Source organism: Budorcas taxicolor, chromosome 1 (genome assembly GCF_023091745.1).
Source record: "Budorcas taxicolor isolate Tak-1 chromosome 1, Takin1.1, whole genome shotgun sequence".
In the NCBI taxonomy this organism is placed as follows: Eukaryota; Metazoa; Chordata; class Mammalia; order Artiodactyla; family Bovidae; genus Budorcas; species Budorcas taxicolor.
The window spans coordinates 216,061,672-216,088,305 of record NC_068910.1 but is presented as its reverse complement, the minus strand read 5'-3'; the positions used below and the strand labels follow the sequence as shown (position 1 = coordinate 216,088,305).

General features: G+C 43.9%; 1 protein-coding gene across 1 annotated transcript in view; it reads left to right on the top strand.

Moving 5' to 3' along the window:
• The first annotated feature begins 318 nt into the window (after nt 1–318).
• Nucleotides 319–26,634, top strand: part of COL6A5 (collagen type VI alpha 5 chain) — a 119,202-nt gene continuing 92,886 nt past the window's right edge. Inside the window, exons 1-8 of the mRNA XM_052640693.1 lie at nt 319–385; nt 2,008–2,598; nt 6,302–6,934; nt 12,568–13,128; nt 17,765–18,319; nt 20,601–21,176; nt 23,938–24,513; nt 26,254–26,594. Coding sequence (XP_052496653.1) covers nt 319–385; nt 2,008–2,598; nt 6,302–6,934; nt 12,568–13,128; nt 17,765–18,319; nt 20,601–21,176; nt 23,938–24,513; nt 26,254–26,594 — 3,900 coding nt within the window. The remainder of the gene's footprint in view (nt 386–2,007; nt 2,599–6,301; nt 6,935–12,567; nt 13,129–17,764; nt 18,320–20,600; nt 21,177–23,937; nt 24,514–26,253; nt 26,595–26,634) is intronic.

Here is a 26,634-nt window from a genome sequence, read left to right as displayed (position 1 = left end):
GAATGTTTTAAACCCCCCTGACACTGCTTTGACAAATACAGTGTTTACAGTGTATTTTGTTCTAACTCAATTTTCTCAGTTATTTATAGTTATTTCTTGTTAAACAATGATATATTTCATATTATAAATGCCTTTTTTTACAGAATAAAAGCAAGAAAACTATATTTACAAGAAATATAGTTTCTTGAAATATACAAGAAATATATGTTGAAAAACTATATGTTGTGCTTTTACAATATGAAAACAATGTTTTTCATATTGTAAATAACATTTTTTTTTTTTTTTACAGAATAAAAGCAAGAATACTTCGCTAACAAAATGAAGATCCTGCTAATTATATTTGTTCCTCTTTTCTGGACTAAAACACTGTCATATCAGAGCCCAGGTACCAGTATATTTTATATTTATTGTTATTAGGAAAATAAATATTTTTATGTCTCAACAAATCTTTATTTTAATTAATAGAAACAAGGGATGTATTTCTTTACTGAAAAATTGAGGTAGCGGAATTTATTTGTCATTGGTGATATACAATGTTGAGTGTACTTAAGCTTCCAAAGATGACAGAAGGCTGTGTGCAAAAGCCATGAATTATGCTACACTTGGCCAGAAAAACTTCAATTATTCCCTGATTTTCTGAAGTCCTGATGTTCCATGTCTCTATGAATAGAGTCAGCCCATTTGTTTTGTAGGTCAGTTTGCAACTTGGCTTTAATAAAGGAAAGAAAAGGAAAAAAAGGAACCCCACAGAGGAAATTATATGTATATAATAATTAATATAAAACTTTCATATCCCATATATATGTAGAATATGAAAGCTAGATTTTTTGTATTTATAAAAACATCACTCAAAGAAATATTTTTAACTCTGCACTGTGCTACCCTCAAATTTCCTGATATCAGGGTCACTTTTAAAGAAATATCTTGCTTAGTTAAACACTTACGAGCAGATCACTAATTGGGAGGGGGGAGGTGGCTGACCGTTTCTGCTAGAGTCAGCACTGGTGGTTTTTCCCATTGTCCAGACTCTCTTTATGAGGTATGAATATACTTCCCCACCCCTAGTTGCTGTGAATATTGCCTACAAGTCTCACAGCAGTACCTCACTTTCTCAGGAGAATTGCCCTTGGCTTTCCCAGAGCCGCCTCACCCAGGAGGTTATGGCTGTAATCCTCCAATCCTTCTCTCCAATTCTTGGGGAAGGTCTGTAGCTGATAACTGACTCCTGTTAGTCGCTAGATCGTGTCCGACTTTTTTGTGACCCCATGGACCACAGCCAGCCAGGCTCCTCTGTTCATTCAGTATTTTACCAGGCGAAAATCCTGGAGTTGGCTGCCATTTCTTTTTCCAAGGGATCTTCCCAACCCAGAGAATGAACCTGTTTCCTGGATTGACAAGCGAATTGTTTACCACTAAAGCAGGGGATGAAACTGTGTTTCCTACTTTGGCAGGTGGATTCTTTACCACTAAGCCATCCCTCTTGAGCCAAAGAGGGATGGATGCTCTGCTGTGAGGAATGTACCAGGGTCTCCTCAAGTCAAGCCACACCCTGCTTCTCTTCCTCTGCCTCCCCTCAATCAGGCTCCTGTTTCTGATCTGCCTCTGTGATCTCCAGCCCAAGATGGCTGCTTCTTTGCTTGATACTGTTATAAAAGTCGCTTTTAATCTGCAGGCCACTTGGCAACTTTCTGACATCACATTGTTTATTCTTTTAGTATAATATCAAGTTGTTTGGGGTTCCACAACCAAACAATGAAAAAAATGTCAGTTAGTTGCCTTGGCACAGAGTTGTGAAAGAAAAAATCTGTTGTTAACATTACAGAAGTCCTCTTGTTTGACACTTTAGCATAAGCAAGTACAGTTTCCTCTGTTTGACCTCCAGAAGACACTTTCCTTGGGATTCTGAGTTACCCTTAACACTAGGACATAATCTCAAAGGAGATGTGGTTAAAATATCAAGGCTAAACCATCACCTTACTTGGGTTTGTCGTCATCTTATTTTGATAGGGCCAGGCCCTGAATATGCTGATGTGGTGTTTCTGGTGGACAGCTCCGACCACCTGGGAATTAAGTCCTTCCCATTTGTGAAGTCCTTCATCAACAAGATGATCAGCAGCCTCCCCATAGAGGCTGACATGTACCACGTGGGCCTGGCCCAATACAGCGATGGGCTCCACAGAGAGTTCCTGCTCAGCACCTTCAAGAGCAGGGGCCCCATGCTGAACCACCTCAAGAAGAACTACGGGTTCCTGGGGGGCTCCCTGCAGATTGGGAAGGCTCTCCAGGAGGTGCGCAGGGCCTACTTCTCAAACGGGAGGGACAGGAAACAGTTTCCCCCGATCCTGGTGGTCCTGGCTTCCGCCGAGTCTGAAGATGCTGTGGAAGAGGCTGCCGAAGCGCTCCGCAAAGATGGGGTGAGGATCGTCTCGGTGGGGATGCAGGGGGCATCTGAGAAGACCCTGAAGGCCATGGCCACGGGCCAGTTCCACTACAGCCTCCGGACGGTCAGGGACCTCAGCACATTCTCCCAGAACATGACGCAGATTCTCAAGGATGCAGCTCAGTACAAGGACGGAGCAGCCCACTCTGATATAGAAGGTAAGGAGGCCCTTGGTTGAAGAGGTGTCCCACCCCCATGCAATCTGACCCAGAAAGCCATCTCCTAGTATCTCTAAGGTGCCACCCGCCAGAAATCTCTATTTCATGCAGAAATGTAGAAGACCTCCTTCTCATCAACTTTCATTCCTGATCTCCTAAAGCTAAAAGGAGACTACCACAGCTTCTCGTTTGAAAAATGCTCTATTTATGTCTTAGGAAAGTTCTGCATAAGACCTCCAACCGGAAGACCTTTGAGTGCAAATAGTTTACTTAGGGGGTAATCCTAGAAAGCCTTAGCAGAGAGAGGGTGACGTGAGACAGGAAGCCACACACGCAGTGTTGATAAGCAGGTGGAACAGGTCACACACTCATGGAAGGCGCCCAGTAAGTGTACTGCCCTGCTGGGGGGGTCCAGTCATTCCATCCGGAGTGAGGTAGAAAGAGTTTCTAGCAAATGGCTTTTCCTGGCTGCCTCTGCGCTCAGTTGATAATGAGAGGCTATTCTGAGTAGGTGCTATCTAGTTCTAAGACTCAAGGAAGCCACTTGGTGTGGTAAAAAGTGCCCTTACCACAGGTCAAAAAGACGCAGACAATGCCACTAGCTGGCTGTGAGCTTGAGGAAGTGATGTCGTCTCTGTGAGCCTTGCATCAGCACCCTCATTTGTAAGATATAAAAGTTGGAATGATCTTGAAACTTTTTTCCTGCTCTCATTCACCAATTCCTTGGATATCACTATGGACTGATTTTGTAATCAGACCAGGCTATGCCTTAATAACAACCTACTCCAGTGTTCTTGCCTGGAGAATCCCAGGGACAGGGAAGCCTGGTGGGCTGCTGTCTATGGTGTCACACAGAGTCAAACACAACTGAAGTGACTTAGCAGCAGCAGCAGCAGCAGCAGCGTGCCTCAATAAAAAGTAGACTTCCCGAATAAGAAGTTTATTGATTTCTCTTGTAACATTGCAGGATTAGTGCTCAGGTAGACCAGTTGTTTTGCTTCTATTTAAAGAATTAGGCTTGTGATGGCTCTTCCATCTTCAAATATTACTTTCGAGGTGCCTTGGGAATTGGTATGCAGCTGGTGAAGGGGAAAAAGAGGGAAGGTCACCTATGGGATGAGTTTATGGGCTAAGCTTAGAAGAGGCACACATTCTGCTCACATTTCTTTAGTATGATCTTAGCCCCATGGCAACACCTAATTGCAGGTAAGGCTGGGAACTATGTCTAGTCCTGTGAGCAAGAAGAGGAAATGGGTTTGGGTAAGTATTGGGCAGGCTCTGTCACAGTTAGTGTTGCCTCTGAAGCACCAGGAAGTACTTTTACCTCCACTTTTCCCATCCTTCATTCCTCCTGCCTTGGGGGAAATAGCAAGTTCTCAGAGCACGTGTACTTCTCCTCCTAGAGAGAAAACCCTCCTGTGACCCTTCCCTGGTGGCTCAGACAGTAAAGATCCTGCAATGCGGAAGACCCGGGTTCAATCCCTGGGTTGGGATGATCCCTTGGAGGAGGGTGTGGCAACCCACTCCAGTATTCTTGCCTGGAGAATCCCCATGGACAGAGGAGCCTGGCAGGCTACCAGCCGTGGGGTCACAAAGAGTCGGACATGACTGAGTGACTAAGCACATGAATGAAATGTGACCCTTCACTTTGGGAATCTTGGAGATCTTACAACCCTGTAGATAGCCTGAGGTCTCCATGACAGTAGGGCTTTACCACCTTCTTAGAAGGCTCTGGGTACTGACTGTGTTTCTCTCACTCCTCCTGATTTATTTCATAGCAGTATACGGTTCAACAAGGGTTGCTTGTCAGGACGCTATCCTTCCCTTTGAAAGTGAAAGTGTTAGTCACTCAGTGATGTCTGACTCTTTGCAACCCCATGGACTGTAGTCCACAGGCTCCTCTGTTCATGGAGTTCTCCAGGTGACACTATTGGAGTGGATTGCCATTCCTTTCCTGATCCAGGGATTGAACCCAGGTCTTCCACATTGCAGGCAGATTCTTTACCATCTGAGCCACCAGGGAAGCCTAGAGATTGAGAATAGGGTTTTGGAGTCTGCATTCAAAGCCTGGCTTGGCTGCTAAGGGCCTTGAGTAAGCTGCTTAACTTCTGAGCTCCAGTTTCCTTACCTATAAAGTGAGGATAATAGTGTTGGCCTTATGATATGAGTGATATGACTTGTATGGAGTTTGGCAAACAGTTTGTAATAGCTATTTGCAAATAAATGCTGAGCTGAGCAGGCCATGTTGAAAGTTTGTTTTAGCCATATAATTGGGGGGGGGGTGCGGTTCAGAGTACATTAGGAGGTTTATGAGAATTATAATTCCACAAATACTTCTGAGCTCCTACCAGGTACCAGGTACTGGAGAGATAGGGATAAATAAGATATGTCTTTTGGCTTCTAGAGCTCACTATTTTATGGGTAGTTTTTGGCAAGATTTGAGCTTATCTCTCAGCTGCACTTATCACAGTTACGGTTCCCCCATCTGTGCCTGGAGTGGGTATTTTCTGTGCATGTGATTTACTCTCCCCAGCATTCCAGATTTATAGAGCCAACTGCTTACCTGGCATCTTCAATAGATCTCAAACTCAGCATGTCTGAAACAGAGCTCTTGACTCCTCCCTCTAACCTGCTCTTCCCCCTATCTCCCCTACCCTGGAAAAAGACACAACCAACATCCTCTCAGTTGTTCATGTCAAAAACCTCGGTGTTTTCAACACTTCCTTTTTGTTTCCCAACACATATCTATCTAATTTATCCTCAAGTCCACTCTATCTCTAATTCATGTATCAAAAGTACTCTTGTTATCTTTGCCCAAGAACCATTCTCTATTTCCTGTATTAGGGCAATTACTTTTAAGTAAATTTTAATGAGTTCATTGTCTCCCTTCAGGAACTAGGGTGATATTTAAAAGATGTAAATAAGGTCACGTGAGTCCCATATGATTGGACCTGGTTCCCTCTGACCTCATCAGTCATCGTTCCCCTCACTCATTGGCTCCGGCTACTCTGAGCATCTTGCTTGTTTCTACTTCTTGCTTTTCTTTCTGCCAGAATTATTCTTTTATTTTTCAAACAATGTGTAGCTGAATCTTTCTCTTTGCCTTTCTCAACCTAAATGTGATCCTTTCAGAGAGGTCTTCCCTAACTTATTTATGTCTCAGATAATTGAGTTCTTACCCCACATCGCCAACATAGGGCAGCTCATTTGAGACACCTGTTTTCTTCTCCTTGTTAGCATTTATTATGGTCTGAACTAATATAATCTATTTTTCTGTCTTCCCCATAGAGTAAGAACTTCCTGAGATCAGAGATATTTCCATGAACTCATACCTATATCTCAGCATTTGAAAGTGGTGGTGGTTCATACTGGTAGTGGTGGATTTGGAGGTGGTGGTTGGTAGAGGTGCTGGTAGTCATGCTGGTGGTGACGCTGGTCGTGAAGATCATGGTGATGGCATGTGATAGGAAAATAAGATGTATTGTTCAGATAGGGGAAGAGCGTTTCAAGGTCTCTGAAATCAATGGCCAGTGTAAATTTTGCTCAGAATTTTTGTTTGTTTTTTTTTTCAGCAAAAAATTGCTAATTCTATTTATCATGACTCCCTCCCTTTTCCCTAATGATGTCTGACAATCTATACGGCGGCTTTCTCACTCTGAGCCAGGGGTCTGTACTAACCCACCTGCTTTTTCTCTCTCCATAGTCCCCTTTCCCAGGGTCTGTAAGAAAGATTCAATTGCCGACCTCATGTTTCTGGTGGATGAGGCCGTTGGGACCACAGAGAATCTAAGGCTCCTGCAGAACTTCCTGAAGAACATCACCTCCTCCATGGATGTGCAAGACAACTGCCTGCGGCTTGGACTTATGAGTTACAGTGACAGAGTCAAGACGTTTTCTCTTCTGAGCTCGAGCACAACCCAGTCTGAATTTCAGCAGCAAATCCAGAAGCTTTCTCTGCGGGCTGGAAGATCCATTGCTGGAGCTGCCATTGAGCAGCTGAGGAGGGAAGGCTTTTCGGCATCACATGGCAGCAGGCGGGCGCAAGGAGTGCCCCAAATAGCAGTCCTGGTTACTGACAGGCCATCGGACGACAGCGTACGTGAGGTGGCCCTCGACCTGCGGCTGCAGGATGTAACCGTGCTTGCCGTGGGTATTGAAGGGGCCAACAAGACCCAGTTGGAAGAAATAGTGTCTTACCCTCCCCAGCAGACTATCTCCATGCTGCGGTCCTATGCAGACTTGGATAATTACAGTAAGAAGTTCTTAAAAAAGCTCCAGAATGAAATATGGTCCCAAATCTCGACTCGTGCTGAACAAATGGAACTTGATAAAACTGGTATGTTTAAAAAAAAATACTTTTCATATTATAAAGGTAATAGGAGCAGTTGTCAAGGGTGGGAGCAGGGCAGGCTCAAGGACTTACTGTAATTGGGTAAAGGAATTTTGGGGGTTATGAAAATATTCTAAAGCTAGATTTTGGTGATGATTTCACTTTATAAATTTTCAAACCTTATGACTTTCCTGCTGCTAAGTCACTTCAGTTGTGTCCGACTCTGTGCGACCCCACAGACAGCAGCCCACCAGGCTCCCCTGTCCCTGGGATTCTCCAGGCAGGAACACTGGAGTGAGTTGCCATTTTCTTCTCCAGTGCATGAAAGTGAAAAGTGAAAGTGAAGTCGCTCAGTCGTGCCTGACTTTTAGCAATCCCATGGACTGCAGCCCACCAGGCTCCTCCATCCATGGGATTTGCCAGGCAAGAGTACTGGAGTGGGGTGCCATTGCCTTCTCCAAATGTTATTAAATGATTGCAATGGATGTTTAAGTATGTAAGTCATACTGGGATAAAATATAAAAATTGTAATTATAAAATAGTTTAATAGTGTTGATGAACATAAAGAAAAAAATAGAATCTCTGTAGTCTTACCTTTCAGATAAAGCCATTCTCAACATTTCTCTTATCTTTTAGTCTCTTCTCTCTACACTCATGGACACACAAACACATGCACACACATTTTAAAAAAAATGATGTAACATGGGTATCAGTGCTGTTGAAAAGAACTGTATGTAATGATGAAAATGTTCTTTGTTTTCACTGTTCAGTAAGGCAGCCACTAGCCAACTTTGGCTATTGAGCCCTTGGAATGTGGCTAGTGGAACTGAAGAAATGAGTTGTAAGTTTAAGTTAGCTTTAATTTCTTTTTATTTTGACAGCCACATGCTGGTGGCTGGCATACTGGAGAATGCAGGAACACACTGTTGGGTACTTGTATCATTTACAATTACTTCTGAGTGCGGCTAGCAAAAGGAAAAAATATAGCAGTGATTTAGATACAATAAAATGATTTTCTGTTTCACAAATAAGTCCTTAAGGTAGGTATAAAGAGCTGGATGGTACACCAGTGTCAGTGTCTAAGTTATTTTCTTGTTTGTGGTCTCTATTCCCAGTATCATAATCCAAGAGAACTGCTCCTGGCGTTACATTCACATCCAGCAACTAGAATGATGAAAGAGAAGGAAAAGGCAGGGTCCCCCCTCCTTTTCTTCAATGGTATTCCCGGGAATTACACATACCATCTTTGCTTACATCCCATTGGCCAGAACTTAGTCACATATCACTCTTCATTAATGTAATCTTTATTTGGGGCAGCCAAGTACCTCGGCAAATTACTAGGGCCTAAATTAGCTGAGGAGAGAGAACGGATGTTAGGGATAATCAGGATGATATGCCTTACTCCCTTTTATATCAGCCTTATACCATGAACTTTTGTCCGCCTCTTTCAATATTCATTGACAATATTCTTTTTAGGTTGGGAGTAATAATATTCCATCCTCTGGGTATAACAGAATTTGTTTGATATATCCTAAATTGTTGGATATAGAGGTCATTGCCAGTATTCTGCTCTTATGAAAATCTTAGCAGGGATCCTCATTATACTTATATCTTTGTCCACAGCTGAATCTGCTGTAGCCTTACCAAGCTCTTTTCAAAGGTGCCAGGACATACAGACAAAGCATACTTGATGTGACCTCGAGTTTATCTAGTTCTGAGCTCTCTGCTGTCTTCACACGTTTCCCTGCAATAAAACGCTTTCCAACAATTAGACTCAAATTTGGCAGCACCCACCTGGAAAAGAGTCCTCCAATCGTATTAAAGGTTAATTTTAAATTCACATTAGTCAGCTGAAAGTGTAAGGATCCAATCCTGGGCCAGCCCTGACTTTCCTCTTGCATGTATACATTACACAGCAGCAGCAAAGAACCAGTGTCCCATTACCTCCTGCGTGATACAGAGAGGGGTCCTTCAGAGTGGCAGCTGCTTTGCTGTAGTATAAAGTTTAAGGCATAAGGGGATGTGTAGTGTGGTTCCTCTCAGAGAGTTCGCAATTACATGGCAACAACTATTGTTGCCATTATAGAACTTCTAAATGGGAAGAAATGGGACCAAGGCTAGGACAAGGGCTAGTCTTATCTTCCATAAAGCCTCAGTAAGTGGCTTCATATTCATTCAGTGGCTCTCAAATATTGGTACCTGACTTAGGTTGGCTTCCTCAGATGTAGATGTCAGGTAAGGATTCACGTAAAATTGATGTATCAAAAATATACCCAGGAAAACTGGAGATCGGTAGGGAAGTGAGGATATGGGACCAGGAAGGGCAAGATGGTAAGCAAAGTCCCATGGAGGGCCAATTCCACCGAACCATTCTAGAGACAGTGTGGGTTAAACCTTAGAGTTGTCCTAGTCAGGGGGAAGTGTAACCAAAGAATTTATATTCCAGCACAGAGGAGGAAATGTTCATTTCCAGATGCTTCTGGCTCAAGTAAAAACCAAAAAGGATTTCAACAACCTGAGCAGCCAACCACCTCTAGATACTGGTGCTAGCTGTTTAAATGAACGTGCTGGGAACTGGTTACACAAAACCCCTGGTAAAGGATTTGAGGGGATATTGGTGGAGCACCCACAGTGTCTACTATAAATTTATCAGGGCTTCCTGAGGAGATATTGTTAATAATTCAGTGGCCCAGTCCAATGACTCAGTGTCTGCAGGTAGGGCAGGCATTTTAGAAAGCTCTCCACCGAACTCACACTAGCAATATCTGAGAACCACTACCTCAGTGAATTTGCCGTGGTCTTCAGTGAGACAGCTTTACAGTTTCAAAATGGTCAAACACAGACAACCAATCTCTACTGACTTAGTCACTGCTGTGGCCACCACCTCTGACGCTGTCTCTAATTTATTTAATGGAACTTCATTAAAGCAAGGAAAATCTCACATTAACCGAACCAGGAGACTGATGGATGAGAAAAGATTGATGATTATCTTTGTAATGAAACTATAGTGCCAGGGACCTGGACACCGGAGACCATATTCCTCTGAGAAATATAGTCTCTCCCTGTAGACATATATACAAGTGGGAAGCTAGGCTGTATGAGGAATCAGAGCAAGGGAGTTAATTTTATGACTTAAATGTCTTATGGTATTTAGTCAGGGGAATGATTCTATTTTAAAGTCCAATATATAGATTCATATCTCTAGATAACTGTGCAGGTGAGACCTTGCCCCAGGGGACACATTTTTCTTCAACCCTGTCCAACTGAACTTTTTAGATGGATATATTCTGTAATTACACTGTCCCATGTAATAGCCACTGACCATATGGAACTGTTAAGCACCTGAAATGTGGCTTTTGCAACTGAAGAGTTGAATTTTAAATTTTATTTAATTTTAAGCCGTTTAAGTTCACATGTTAATAGAAGCATGTGACTAGTGGCTAGTGTATTGGACTGGCACAGCTCCAGGACGGGTTGGATGGGCACTGCCATGGTTACCCCCTGGGACTTGAATTTTTCTCTCCCTCATTACTGATCACCATTTTTCTTTATTAGATATATAAATCAATTCATTCTGGTCTCTATCAAGTGTTTCTGTCTGGGGATCACACTTGTCTTTTGCAGATAACTGCTTACCTTTTCCCTAGTACTTTATATGTCGATTTCATAGTTTAATTCTCAGAGTCAAACTTATTTTCAGTGTTTCTGATTTCTTAAGAGCCAACTCCCCATAGCCTGAAGTAGTGTCAACAGCTATAAGTTACCAACAAGCAATCAAGAAAGAAAATATTTCTGAGAAGACTAAATTGTCTTGTATTTTAGAGACCTTTTCACATACTCAACCAGGTAATTGTACACTTAACCTAAAATTTAAAGGTATATTTTTTTCTTCTACCCAATTTAAAAAATGGCTAAGTAGAGTAGGGAAGAGACTATTAGGAAAGTTAAAGCACTGTTTGACAGAGCATCTGCTCAACAAAGGAAAAATATTGAGAGCGCTTTGATTTACAGTTTCCTGTTGAAATCTTGTGATGTACCAGGCCTGAACTGGGCAGAAGCAGAAAACAAGGCAAAGTCTCTGCCCTCATGGAGCTGACATTCTGTGTCAGGAAACAGGCTGTACTCAGGAACGAATGAATAATAAAGTAATTTCAGGAAGTAATGGGCATCATAAAGACAGTAGGCAGGGTAACGGGGTTGATGATGATTGATGTGCTTTAGCTGGAGGGGAAGAGAAGGACTTTTAAAGAACCGACGTTTGAGTTGACATATCCATAAGATGAGAAGGGGCCCGCCTGTGAAGATTCGGGGGGAAGAATATTTCAGGAAAGAGGGCAGGCACAAAACTGCAAGAGGAAGCCCAGTGTTGTTGAAACACAGTGAGGAAGATAAAGAATTCCTAGTCCTCTTATGGCTCGGCTGGCAAAGAATCCCCCTGCAGTGCAGGAAACCAGGGTTCGATCCCTGGGTTGGGAAGATCCCCCGGAGAAGGGAAAGGCTACCCGCTCCAGTATTCTGACCTAGAGAATTCCAAGGACTGTATAGTCCATGGAGTTGCAAAGAGTCAGATACAACTGAGCTACTTTCACTCACTCACTCAGAAATAGGATGAGAAAGAAAAGGAGGAAATATTAGTGTTATTTTTCATTTTAAAATTCTAACTACAGTGATAAATCATTTAAGTAGAAGAGTAATATGGTCTGGTTCTAGTTTTAAATACATTATTCTATTTGCTCCAGGTAGAAGAGGTTATTGGGGAAGTAAGAACAGAAAGTCGTCTGAATCTATTTCTCAAAGGAATGACAAGGCATAAACTACAAATGCAGGCAGGTGTCAATATCAGAAAATCAATCTTAACTAAAAGCCTGGAGGTTTGGGAATCTGGTTCTTAGTCTTTAATTCACTGACTGCATGACCTCAGTGACCGGGCCTCACTCAGTTTCAATTTCCTCACAAGGTTGTGGTAAGTTTCACAGGAGAAAATGGGTCTGGATGTGCTCAGTGAAATGTCCAGGCCTCAACTGAAGTGTCCTCATTCTTCAGAAGCTGTTACCGAATCCAGACTCACTCTGCTCTTGATACACAACAGGCTGGTAAATCTGAGATGTGAGGTGTTAAGGCAAAGAATAACAACTTTATTTGGAAAGCCAGCAGACTGAGAAGATGGCAGACTAATGTCTCAAAATAATCATCTTACGGGGCCTGGATGCCATGTTCTTTTATAGAACACAAAAGGGGAGGAGGTGAGAAAGTAAAGTAAAAAGATCATAAGTTTTGCAAGCATCTCCTGCAAAGGCCAGACTCAGGGAGGAGGGGTGTGTGTGTTACTTTCTTCTTTTTTCAGCCATTCACATGTGGACAGAGTCAGAAATGTTTCCCTGAACAAAGGCACTTTAGCTTACCATTCAGGCAGGGTGGCAGAGTTCCCTAAGCAGGCCATTATGTATAGACAGTACCCTTTTAGTGAACAGAAGCAACTAAAGTAAAAGAAACAGATCCAACATGCAGTCAGATTTTGTTCTGTCCTGTAACAGCTTCACAGCCTCAGGCTCCTCTCCAAATCGTCCTGCAAAGTTCTCTCCAGGTTCTCTCCAGAGAATTAACAGAGAATCTACTTTCTGTTTTCAATTTTTCTGCAGGCTGTCTGGACACAAAAGAGGCTGATCTCTATTTCCTCATCGATGGATCAAGCAGCATTCAGAAAAAACACTTTGAGCAAATCAAGGAATTCATGTTGGCGGTGATAAGGATGTTTAACATTGGTCCAGACAAAGTTCGAGTCGGAGCTGTGCAGTATTCCCATGAGAAGAAAGTGGAATTTGATATCAATGACTACCTTAATGATATGAAATTAAGAAAGGCTGTTTTTAACATTAAGCAACTTCAGGGCAGCACTTTAACTGGGGCAGCCCTGGATTTCATGCTGCCACTGGTGAGGAAGGGAAGGAAGCAGAGGACAAATGAGGCACCCTGCCACCTCATTGTCTTGACCGATGGGATGTCTGCAGATGCTGTCCTGGAACCTGCTGAGAGACTAAGGGCTGAAAATATCACCATCCATGCGATTGGTATCGGGAAGGCTAACCGAACACAGCTGCAACAAATTGCTCGGGAAGAGGAAAGGGTTAGCTTTGGGCAGAACTTTGATTCTTTAAAAAGCATCAAGAATGAAGTTGTTCACAGTATCTGCACTGAGAAAGGTAAGCAAAACAAAAAGGCTTTCTTATCTGTACTTTCTTAGTTGTTTCAGGGGCACTAATAGGCCAAGTAGAGGAGTGATGTGACCATTTGTCTGGCTCACATTTTGCTGAAGAGGTTCAGCCCCTGACTCTAAACCAATTGCCAAGGTGGGAGAACCCCTCTGTAGACGGCTGCCCTGAGGTCATCTTGGAAGCTGTTAAGTGAGAAGGCTGCTAAGGCTGCTGCTGCCTTCACCAAGCCCACTGCCATGGAGGTGAAAAAAAGTGAGAAAGTGAAAGTGTTAGTTGCTCAGTCATGTCCAGCTCTTTTCCACCCCGTGGACTGTGGCCCGCCAGGCTCCTCTGTCCATGGGATTCTCCAAGCAAGAATACTGGAGTGGGTTGCCATTCCCTTCTTCAGGGGATCTCCCTGACCCAGGGACTGAACCCAAGTGTTCTGCATTGCATGCAGATTCTTTTAGCCTGAGTTACCAGGGAAGCCCTATATTTGTGTGTGTGTGTGTGACACACACTAATGGAGGCAGATGAGAACAGTGGAAAGAAAACGGGCTCTGGTTTTCAGTGGGTTAGGATTCAACTCATTTCATTACTTGAGACTTGTACTTGCTCATCTATAAAATTAGGACAGTACCTCCATCAGAGTATCCTTACAGTAAATACCGACTGTTATTTCTTTATTATGAAAGTGTACCTAAGTATATATGTAACCCCTGCTTATTTTTATTTATAATGCAAACACATACTTGCATTTTTGTTCTGACTAAAAATTAAGTAACAGAAGTTAGGAAGAACAATGTGAAAATTCCTGCTGTGGACCTTAAATGGGTTACTTACCGTCTACTTGGCTTGGTCCTGTATGTGCAGGCTTATTATGAAGCTTAAAGGAAATAAAGCATGTGGCGCATTTAGAGGAGGGCTTAGCCTATGGTGAGTGCTACATAAAATGTGATTATTGTAAAAGTTGGTCACGGTGTTCATTGGTCTGGAAAAGAAAAGGATTCTCACTTTACTTGAACTTACAAAGGTGAAGCTGTGCTGGAATTTTCTTTGAGTCACTAAAATCCAAAGAAAAATAAGCCAGCAAGTAAGTGACATTGGCAGTAAAATCCTAAGCCATAACTTGATTGATCTTTCTCGTCCTGTTACGGGCAGGAGTAAAGCTGGGTCTTCAGGATGTCTTAGAAACAGTATGAATACAAGTTTCTTTATGTTTCCTGGAGTTGATGCCAAGGAAAGTAAAAAGATTTCAGGAAAAATAAAATAGATTGCATTTTAGGTCTTTTCAAAGGCAGGGACCAGTCCAAGGAGGGACAGGATATTTCTTATTTGTCAAGTAGTTACAGTCCATGTGCCCAAACCCTGGCGCACCTGAAGGAGGAGACGAACTGTGGACAAGGAAATGAGCCGCAGGATGGTGAACAGAGAGGCAGAAAAACCAAGACGCCGAAGCTGGGGAGCCTAGAGAAAAAACGGATTCCTCTCAGAGAAGACGTGGATGGAGTGAGGCATGGGGTATCTATTCACGGGCAGGTTAAGAGGCTCTAGCAAAACGGCCCCATTCCACACAACACAGAATATGGTTTTTCTCTTGTGTAGTTGTCCGGGGTGAGCAGTCCAGGTCTAGCAAAGAGGCAGGTCCTTTTGCAACACATAGTAACTATCTGTAGGTCAAAGATGGAGCTCCACACCCCATCTTCCCTTTGTGGAAAGGGAGATAGGACCAGGGGCATCTCATCAGGCTCAACTGTTTTATTGTTCAGACCCAGAAGGGGTTAAATCACTCCTCCTCATAGCTACTAAGAAATCCACAGTCCCAGGGCCACATCTAGCTTCAAGGAAGCCTGGGAAATGTAGTCTTTACCTGGGTGGCCATCTTCCTGGTTGAAATTCTTTTATTGACATACAGGAGTGGGAGATGAGGAGGTTCAGTTCAGTTCAGATGCTCAGTCGTGTCCAATTCTTTGCGACCCCATGGACTGCAGCATGCCAGGCCTCCCTGTCCATCACCAACTCCTGGAGTTTACCCAAACTCAAGTCCGTGGAGTCAGTGATGCCATCCAACCATCTCATCCTCTGTCATCCCCTTCTCCTCCTGCCTTCAATCTTTCCCAGCATCAGAGTCTTTCCCAGTGAGTCAGTTCTTCACATCAGGTGGCCAAAATATTGGAGCTTCAGCATCAGTCCTTCCAATGAATATTCAGGACTGATTTCCTTTAGGATGGATGGGTTGGATCTCCTTGCAGTCCAACAGACTCTCAAGAGTCTTTTCCAGCACCACAGTTCAGAAGCATCAATTCTTCGGCCAACAAAGTTCCATCTAGTCAAAGCTATGGTTTTTTGATGAGGAGGTAGGCCCTGTGGATAGTGAGTGCATGTAGAAATCTCCCCCTTTGACATGTTATTTGTGGAAGAGAGCATTCCACACTTCCCAGCACTGGGCATTTGCCAAGGCCCTCAAACGTCTTTGGCAACTTCCCTGTTCACAACTTTCAAAATGGCCCCAGGGCAGCGTCGATCTCAAATGGTTTTAATCCCCCTACTGGGCCTTATGTTGTTGTTTTCCTGGTTGTTTAGTCTCTATGTCATGTCCAACTCTTTTGCAACCCCATGGACTGTAGCCTGCCAGGCTCCTTTTGTCCATGGGATTTTCCAGGCCAGAATACTGGAGTAGGTTGCCATTTCTTTCTCCACAGGATCTTCCTGCTTCAGGGATTGAACCTATATCTCCTTCATTGGCGGTTGGGTTTGTTAGCTCTGAGGCACCAAGGAAGTTCTGGTGGACCTCATATAAATTATTAAAAAATAGTAAACATTTGGAAATTTGCTGTATGTCTCAGGGAACTAGAACAGGGGGTCTGTATCAACCTAGAGGAGTGGGATGGGGAGGGAGATGGGAGGGAGTTTCAAGAGGGAGGAGATATATGTACACCTATGGCTGATTCATGTTGAGCTTTGACAGAAAACAACCAAATTCTATACAGCAATTATCCTTCAATTGAAAGTAAATAAATTTTTTAAAAAAGAAAAGAAAGTAAAAAAAATAGTTGGCATTTTTTAGTTCTTCTATGGTGCATGATAACTGGTTATATACAAAAAGTATGGGATAGATTCTGTGAGGACTGAGGAAGGGGCTGGTAAGAGAATGGCAGTGATAACTAAAGAAGGGGTTAAGACTAAGGAGATACACGCTAAAGACAACATGCTTACAATTTATGCTATATATATATTATATATATGTACTATGGTGCATATGTGTGTATACATATGTAAATATACATATGTGCACACACATGGCTTCCCAGGTGGCTCAATGGTAAAGAATCTGTCTTCAGTGCAAGAGATGCCAGAGATGTGGGTTCCATCTCAGGGTCGGGAAGATGCCCTGGAGGAGGGCATGGCAAGCCATTCCAGGATTCCTGCCTGGAGAATACCATGGACTGAGAAGCCTGTCAGGCTACAGTCCACAAGGTCTCAAAGAGTCAGACAGGACTGAAGCAACTGAGCATGCATGCGCATGCACACACACACACACACACACACACACACACACGAATTAATAGCACTTTTTCATGGCTTATAGAAACTGATCTATGTGTGTATATATGTACAGATTTGTATGAGGTGGAAGTGCAAGGGTTAGTCACTCAGTCGTGTCTGACTCTTTCTGACCCCATGGACTGTAGCCCACCAGGCTCCTCTGTCCATGGGATTCTCCAGGCAGGAATACTTGAGTAGATAGCTATTCCCTTCTCCAGGGGATCTTCCAGACTCAGGAATCAAATCTGGGTCTCCCGCACTACAGGCAGATTCTTTATCATCTGAGCCACTATATATATGCATATATATGCCCACTTCCAGTCCATATCAACACATTTTATGTATTAATAAAGTAATAGTCCCTGTTGAATGGATATGTGCTTACTAATGTACTTATTATCTCTAGTAAAAACTTTTCACCCCAATTTCTAATATTGATATTTTTAATTGCTTTAAATTATCCCAGAACAAAATGCTATATAAAGGTTACTTAGAATTTTGGGCTTCAAGAATACCCATTAAACCCTGAAATATTAGTCATATTAGTGCCAAAAATTGATTACTTTTCTCTGACTTTCTTTGTTGATCACCACGGCATCCTTAACACATGGTCTGATGCTCGCCATTTCATACACTTCAAGAATTATGAATTATGAGAGTGGGAAATCCAGCTGCAGAGGCTGCAGCCCCACTCGCCAGCGGTTGAGGCGCCCCTGACCTCGGGGAGGGGAAGGCCGCTCTGGTCCAGCCATCCGCGTCCTTTGGCTCCCCCTCCCCTTTTATTTAAAAAAAAAAGAATTATGAATTATGAATAAGTGTATAATGAGTGCATGCATAAGTGAGGGAATGAACATATACTTTAGAAATTGCATTTCTTCTTTGAAAAGTTTTAGATAATCTTCAATGAATTTCTGATTTAGGGTTCTAGTCAGCAGACTACTACAAAAGAAGCAGATAAAATTTTCAAATGCAGTGGTAGTTGCTTGAGTTAATTTTTGATATTTACTGATTAAAGTATTTATTTCTGCTTTACTGTCTCTTACATATTCTGATAACCATGCCAACCTGGTATATTTCTGGCCTTTTTGATTACATGCAGGATGTGAAAGCATGAAGGCTGATATCATGTTTCTGGTGGACAGTTCTGGCAGTATAGGACCTGAAAATTTTGAGAAAATGAAAGCTTTCATGAAAAACCTGTTAGATAAGATGCAGATTGGTGGAGACAGAAGCCGAGTTGGTGTAGTCCAATTCAGTGATTATAGTAAGGAAGAATTCCAGCTTGACAAATACTTTACACAAAAAGAAATTTCTGATGCAATAGACAGCATGACCCCCATCAGTCAGAGAACTTTGACTGGAAGCGCGTTAACCTTTGTGGATCCATACTTCACCGAATCCAAGGGGGGCCGCCCAGTGGTGAGAAAGTTTCTCATCCTTATCACTGATGGAGAAGCCCAGGATGATGTGAGAGATCCCGCAAAAGCTCTTCGGGACAAAGGTGTGGTCATCTTCTCCGTGGGGGTGTATGGGGCCAACAGGACGCAGCTGGAGGAGATCAGTGGGGATGGCAGCCTGATCTTCCACGTTGAGAACTTCGATGATCTAAAGGCAATAGAGAGTAAACTCATCTTCCGCGTGTGTGCTCTTCATGGTAAGTGAGCCTTTTATCCTTCAGGATGCAAGCTGTTGGCTTTATAGTGGGGTGGACAGACACTTGGACTCCAGGCTTGGCCTCTAACTGGACTTTGGTGTTAAGTGTTGGACTTATCTATGCTACGTTAAAAGCCATGACCTCAGGGCTGTATACTTGTGTGAAATACCCAGGGATATTCCAGAATAACAGTTTTGTCTGCTAATTTGGCAACATATAGTCTGATTTTGATGACTTCAAATAGATATACCAAGAGAATACTGGAGTGGATTACCATGTCCTTCTCCAGGGGATCTTCCCAACCCAGGAATCGAACCTGCAGCTCCTGCCACTTCTGCACTGCAGGCAGGTTCTTTACTGCTGAGCTACCAGGAAGCCACATATACCAAGGAGGTCTCAGAATTTTACATTAAATTTCCAGCTTTTTAATACCTGTATACCTAGATTTTCCAGTCAGTTTTTAATCCCAAATGATTCTCCCACATTGTTTCTTGGCTACCTATAACCACTGTTAAGTATGTACACATAAGAATGTGTAATTAGAAATATACAGCCATCTTCCTCTCAGTTAAATTAAGTCCAGTATCCAAAGCAGAACTCTGCACCTTCTTTGTATTTTAAAGATACAGTGTATATTTTTATTCCTTACATTAGTCTTCTTACCCTCTCTCAGCTAAGGAGTTTCCATTTGCCTGTTCATATACCTATCCTTTTGGAAAATTTTAATTTGTTACTTTCCTTAAAGTGATCGCTTGGAGTCATCACTTTTATCTGACAAACTATAGTGCTTTTCAAATTGGATTAAGCAACCTTAGGTTTGAGCCCATCAATTTTAATGACTTGTGTCAGAACTTGCTGTAAATTCCCACGTAAGGCTAACACCACCGGTACTTTTAAATCTATCACGTGCTGTTGTTATCTGTGTTTTGGCTACAACTAATAGAACAAACCAAAACATTAGTCAGTTTGTTGTGTGTTGTTCCTATGGCAATAGGAACCTCCTTTGGACTTTGTTATTCAGGATTTTGTGTGTGAAAATTTCAGAAGGTTAACAAGTAAGATCTCTTAGTGTAAACTGAGCTTTAGGCAATGGCCTTAAGATTTCTCTTGGAAAGGCTTAACTGGAATTTTTCTTCTTCCTCCATGAATGGCAGTAATTCCCAAACTCTTGGGATTGTGGAGACATTGTAAGAAGGGCTCACAGTAAGGCCATAGCCCCACCTTTGAAATCCAAAGGGGTCTTCCTGGCCTCTCTTCGCTGAGAAATGTCATGTTTGTGGAGGCCCTGTCTATAGCATAAGGTAGAATTTTAGCTGACTTGTACGTTCAGTTTATAAATTTATCAGGTAAATATATAAATGTGTATCAAGTCAACTCATAAATATGTATTGAGTTATGACTCATTGCCAAATCATGGCAAGTCATTCTTCCTACATGGCCTGGGCTCATCTGCAATGGATGATCCTTTAAAACTTGGAGATCTCACTGCCAGAAATAAGGATTGGAGGTAAGGTTGGCAGGTAGAGGGTGAACCATTGGGAAGCATGTGCTTAAGCTACTCAGGGAAGGAAAAGTGTAGAAATAAGCCCATACTTTGGAGGCCCACCCAGAGTGGGTGCTTGGCTTCTAAGGAGGAGGAGGGCTTGGGGCTAGGGTGTGGTGACAAGTGCCTTAGCTCTTCCCCTGTGTGGGATTTTCTGGGCTCCAGCTTGGGAAAGTCAGAGGAAGGGCCACAAATAAATGTGAAGAGACATGGAGCACAGAGGAAAGTTTATCTACCGGAAGCTGAGGCAACAGCTGGAGCCTGAAGGGGCGAGACAGAAGCTCCAAGGTTGTACACTAAGCCCCCGAGCCCTTCAAAAATGCAGGCCAGTCTGGCAAGAACCGGTCGTGGCTCACCACTGTACTACGTTGACTCACCTCCTGACGTTCCCTTCCAGGTGAAAGCCTGCTTGGCAAACGTTGCTGTAAACGACCTGAAGAGGTTAGCAGAACAGAGTAGGGAGGTGTGAGAAGCGCTGATCTGATCATGGAGTTGGGAGCGCTCCTATCTGATCATCATAGATGGGAGCCCCAGTGTTCTTAGAATCGTGATGTGGGCAAGGGGAACATCTCTGAGCCTGAAGTTTCTTTTCTCTTTAAAATGGTATCAGCCATCCCTAAGAGCGGTGAGGTGTCTGGCACGTGAGAGGTACAAGGCACACATAACTGATTTCCCTTCTAGGCGTCTGTGCAGAACACAGTTCAAAAGTCTGTCACGCCTGCTCTCTTCTGCTTTCAGATTGTAAACGGATTCAGCAGTTAGATGTCGTGTTCGTGCTGGACCACTCAGGCAGCATCAACGCCGAGGACCAAGAAAACATGATCAACCTCACCATCCATTTGGTGAAGAAATCAGACGTGGGCCTGGACCGCGTTCGGTTCGGAGCGCTCAGATACTCAGATGACCCCGAGGTTCTTTTCTACCTCAACAAGTACTCTAGTGGACCAGCCATCATCGAGCATCTGAGGAGGCGCAGGGATACGGGGGGAAGGACCTACACCGCCAAGGCTCTGGAGCGTGCGGGCGACCTGTTCACAGAGGAACACGGCAGCCGTATCAAGCAAAACGTGAGGCAGATGCTGATCGTTATCACAGATGGGGTATCTCACGACAGAAATAAGCTGGGTGAGGCGGCCTCAAAATTAAGAAACAAAGGCGTCATCATTTACGCAGTGGGTGTAGGTGCGGCTGACCAAGTGGAACTGGAGACCATGGCAGGGGATAAAAACTACACCATCCACGTCAGTGGTTTTGACAAGCTGAAAGATATTTACCTGCCTCTGCAAGACAGTATGTGTAACAACTCGCAAGAGGGTGAGTTGTGCTTTTAAAGTTGGTGTAGCAATACAAGTTTATGCAAAAACAAAAATAAGTGATTACGTTTGGCTTCCCGTCATCCAGATGGCATGGGCTGAACGTTCCTCTCTTCAGGCTACCGGTTTTCTCATCTCTGAGAGAAATGCATTCTTGATTCAGCAAGATCTAAAGGTCCTTCGCTGCTGTACTGAAGACGCTGTAGGAGAAGTCTGCAGAAGGGTTCCTTGCTGTCAGGCCTCTCCTTTCCCTTCCCTTCGCTCTTCCTAGCGCCCTGTTCAGCCGTCCTCATCTCGTGGCTGCCTGTGCTGCGCATTTGCTTGATGGTCTCCGTGCACCTACTCTGTATCAGGTTCAGGCCAAACTCCAGTGGAAAGTTTCATGCTTTAAACAGATAGACTTTTGTTTTCAAAGTTCCAGGACCCTCTAAGTGGGATCGTCAGCACCCTGTAGGACCACTGGAAGTCCAACCAGGGCTGTGAGCTTTTCTGAATCAAGGCCAGGAGTGGGATTGAATGGGACAACAGAGACCAGTTTCCAGGAACCAGGAGGGAAGGGGTCAGAGGTGAATCAGGAGATACCCCTGGGGTAGGGCAAGCTGGAGGCAGCATGTCTGAGTGAGCAAGGGGTGAGATCTGCCACCTGACCTAAAAGCAGCGGAGATCAACCCGCCCTCTAGGAGCGTCACTGTGCCTCCTTGGAAGCCTGGAATCCTTCCCAGGTAGTGGCCGGGTCCTCCCCACATGGCAAACACAGCAACCAACCAGCTAGCTTCCTTTCTTCTTTCTGTTTCCCTCCCTTTTTCCAACTTCCTTCTTTTTTCCCTTTCCACCTCCCTTCCTTCCTCTCTATTAGCTTGAAACCTACTTCTGTTTCCAACACAAATCGTGGTTTGTCCACTGACATTAACCCACTCCCTTCTCTGTGAAATCATCCAACTCCAAACAAAACCTCCCCCCAAATCTTGTGTCAGACCAGCATTTGCTGGGCTGAGTAAAACTATGTCTGATCTCCACAACCCCACTTTACTTAAGTAAGCAATAAATTCAGATTCTTGGTTTCAGATACAGAATGTGGGTATCCTCTCTAAGAAAACATGACTGTCCCCAAGGCATCTTTCTAATACAAACTGGGCCATGTCACTGCAGCTTACTGCAGGTTAAGTTAAGTTAAGTTGCTCGGTCGTGTCCGACTCTTTGCGACCCCATGGACTGTAGCCCACCAGGCTCCTCCGTCCATGGGATTCTCTAGGCAAGAATACTGGAGTGGGTTGCCATTTCCTTCTCCAGGGGATCTTCCTGACCCAGGGATTGAACCCAGGTCTCCCGTATTAGAGGCAGACACTTTAACCTCTGAGCCACCCTAAACTCCCGAGTTCCAAGTAGGTCCTGCTGACATCTCCAACCTCAACTGCCCCCTGCTTCACAGCCCCTCTAGTCATCCTGAAGTCCCTTCATCTTCGCGTGCATCACTTACCCAGCACAAACACGCCAGCCTACGGCTTCCCCTGGCTGCATCTGGCTGGCTTGTCACCTTTCAGGTTTTGTTTGCCAGTTTTCTGACCCAGAACACATCAGTGCCCCTGCTGTGCCCCCCTGACTCCTGCACCTTCTATTTCTCCTGATGGTAGCATCTAACACATGCTTGCTGCTTCCTTATTTGTCCTTATAACAAGACTGAGTTCATTGGGCAGGCTGGGACTCTTGTTTATCACTGGATCCCCACCAAATCTAGGACTATTAGTAGGACTAGAGTCTTTTCCTTGTGGACTGCTTTCTTCTCATCTCCCACACCTACTTTGGAGGTAGGTGTCAAGACAGAGTTTTGAGATAGATGTTGAGATAATAGAGTCTAACTTTTGGATGCAAGATGTTTATTAGGGGGGGCACAGCTCTGAAGGAAAGAGAGGGAAGCAGAAGAGGGAAAAGAAGTCCACGATGCACACCCCATCATCTCAGTTACCTTCACTGAGCACTTTAGTACAGCCCCATCCCAGCCTTTGCATTTGATGGAGACTGAGCGTAAAAGATCATTCCTTGTTTTGGGTCATGTCACATGGGACTTCAGAAGGACAACCCTGTAACCAATGTTGACTAGCACTTGTCCACGAAATTTCAATATTTGGGCATGATATTATTAAAGCAATTTGTAGTAGAAAAAAGTGATGGATTTAAGGATAAAAGGGATCCAGATACCAGCTCTACTGCAGAGTGATTGCCTATTCTGAGGCACCTTAACCACTGGATTCCTTTTCTCTACCTAAGATCAGAATAATTCCTCATAAAGTGGTCATGAATATTAACCATTGTAGTATGCTAAACACATTTTTAAATGATAATTTTCAGCACAAATGTAAAGTGGTGGCATTAATAATAACAGAATTACTAATGGCACTTGAGTACAGTGGCAGTCAACTTGGGTGGATGTTCCGGTATGGGGGTGTTGAATGGATTTCAGGCCTTTGCAATGGCCTTTCAATGACTATAGTCAATCTAGTCAAACTTCTTCCTTCCTTTCTCAGAGTAGCTTTCAGTGTCCTTTCAGATGTATCATGTAAATTATTAAATTTGAAACAAAGCCTATGAACCTTCTCCTCAGCACTACTTTCTCTTTTCTTTGAGGGCCAATTGTAATCTCTCATCTGTTGTCTCAGTTTGCCATGACTGTGAGGATTTAGTAGAAGGAATTAAATATTTGAGTGAAGGGAAAATTTAGAATGATTGTTGAGGACAATCAGTGATTTATTTTTCTTCAATTGCAGTCTGTAACATTCCAGAAGCTGATGTGATTTTCTTTTGTGATGGCTCTGACTTCGTATCTGATTCAGACTTTGTTACCATGACAACTTTCTTGTCAGACTTAATCGATAATTTTGACATTCCGTCTCAGAGGATGAAAATTGGGATGGCCCAATTTGGGAGCCACTACCAAGAAATTATCGAGTTACAGAACTCTCTGTCTAAAACCGAATGGAAGTCTCAGATTCAAGCTATCACCAAGAGCAAGGGCCGTCCGCGGATAGACTTGGCCCTGAGACAAGTGAGCGTTATGTTTGAGCCGTCCGCTGGTGGCAGGAAGAACGCTGGTGTCCCTCAGACTCTGGTGGTCATCACATCTGGGGCTCCCCAATATGATGTGTCAAAGGCAGTGGAGGCCCTGAGGGAAGCTGGCATTTGCATTCTGGCTCTGGGCATAGGAGATGTTTACAAGGAACAGCTCCTGCCCATAACGGGCAGTTCTGAAAAAATCATCACTTTTCAAGACTTCGATAAATTAAAGAATGTGGATGTGAAAAAAAGAATGGTCCGTGAAATCTGCAAGAGCTGCGGGAAAACCAGTAAGTGCTCCTTCGCTCCTGCTTCGCTTTCGTTTGATTGCAGCTTCTTGGTTGTCCATTTCCCAGGGTGTCTTTGGGCGAACCTAACAGGATGTGGTTTAGAATAATATGCAATGAGAATAGGCGTCTCCTCTGTTTCCAAAAGTTTGGGATTGGCCAGCCTTCCTCAGAGGCAGAGGAAAGGGTTCAGAGGCCAGAGGACGCCCTGGGTTGTGTGCCCAGGTCAGCCCTCTCCTCCACTACAATCCAGGGGTTATATTCTTCTTAACACTTGGAACTCAGCCTTCTATTTCTATCCTCTCTGCTTCCGGAAGTCCCAGAGCAATTCCCTGCATCCCACAGGAAGTAAGTGAAAAACATTTGCTGATTTTACTTTTTCCTATTTTAACTTTGTTTAACCATCTTGTAAGGGACACAGTATGTGTGAGTGTGTGTGCACGTCTGTGTACGTGTCTGTCTGTGTCAACTGTATCAGCACATGTCTGGTACATTTTCTTCTTTGAATGATGACATTCGTGTAATCATAACATAGGAAAGATTTGAATTGGCCTTGGGGATTATTTAATTTCCAAAGGTCACTGGGGCTGATGGCTGCAAAGGCCAGGTGAGTCATGGAAGTGAGTCATGTGGGCTGGGACTGAAGAAAATAAATGCGAGCTGTGGTCTATCTGATGGGGATGCCATTCTTCAGCTCCAGCTGAGAGCTGTGTGCAGGACTCAGGTTCTGTACACTTGGGACTGGGAGTTGGGAGGACAGAGCATCAGTGAAGGATAATATTTTGTGGAATTTGTGCAACAGCAGAAATTCCCCACAGGCCTTCTGTTTCTAGACTTACTAAGATGGAAGCCAGTTCTTTTACAAACTACACTGGTTTTTCCAAGCTGTCTGGTGGGGTGCTCACTGGGGGCAGATGACAGTGGTGGAAGAGTCCAGGACTGGAATCAGAAAGCCAGGGTTCCAGCTCTGGTTCAGCAGCAGCAGCAGCTTCCCTGCCTCACCATCTCCTCGTGTGTAAGACGAGCAACTGGACAGGGTCATGGGTGACCAAGTAGCAACTCGCTGCTGAACTGAGTTTGTCCTTCTTGGTGTTGTGATCTCATGAAATTAGTTGATAGTATTTACAGACTCTAGGTTTTAACATGTAGATTTCAGGCTTCTCTTTGAAAAAATCAGACAGTATGACCGGACTGGGCCCCCTTTCGCACATGGCGACTCTCAGTTGGAAGTGAATGGTGAACGGATGGGTCATTGCTCTGATTCACTTTCTCACCCACTGCCCACTTGACTTGATAACAGGACCCTCCTGTCCTTTGTTGCTGACTGAGTTGATGGCCTCTGGACTAAGTAAACTCTAAGAACGATCCAAATATTTTATATTTTATAATTATATTCATCATAATATGTCCTCATTAAATGAAGAAAATATGCAAGCACGCATGCACACACATACATACACACACACACACACACACACACACACACACACGCACACGAGGCCAGCCTGAGAATAAACCAGGATTAGACTTCAAATAGCCACTGAAATGTGTAACATTTGAAAGGGGACAGAAGAAACACCTGCATTGCATGCTGACCCAGCAGCTAGTATTCTCCTTATGAGACAGTTTTGGGTCCTAGAAACCCTCCAGCCCTAGACTGCGATGCTCCACCTTTTCAGAACCCTCTGCCCTTCCTTACTCCTGGCTGGTCATTAATGTGACATTGCTTTCCTTGGTCTCCAGACTGCTTTCTGGACATTGTGGTTGGCTTCGACATTTCCACTCACCTGCTGGGCCAGCCACTGTTCCACGGCCACCCCCGGCTGGAATCATACCTCCCGGGCATCTTAGAGGACATCACCTCCATTAGGGGTGTCAGCTGCGGGGCAGGTGCAGAGGTGCAGGTGAGCGTGGCCTTTAAGGTGAACAGTGGCCAGAATGTCCCTGCCAATTTCCAAATCTACCAGCAAACAATATTTGACAGCCTCCTGCAAGTCACCGTCAACGGGCCGACTCACCTGAATGCGCAGTTCCTGCAGTCCATGTGGGACACATTTGAGAATGTGTCCACATCCCAAGGACAGGTAACCAAGTCCCTTTCTAGCTCCCATTTCCATATCCTTT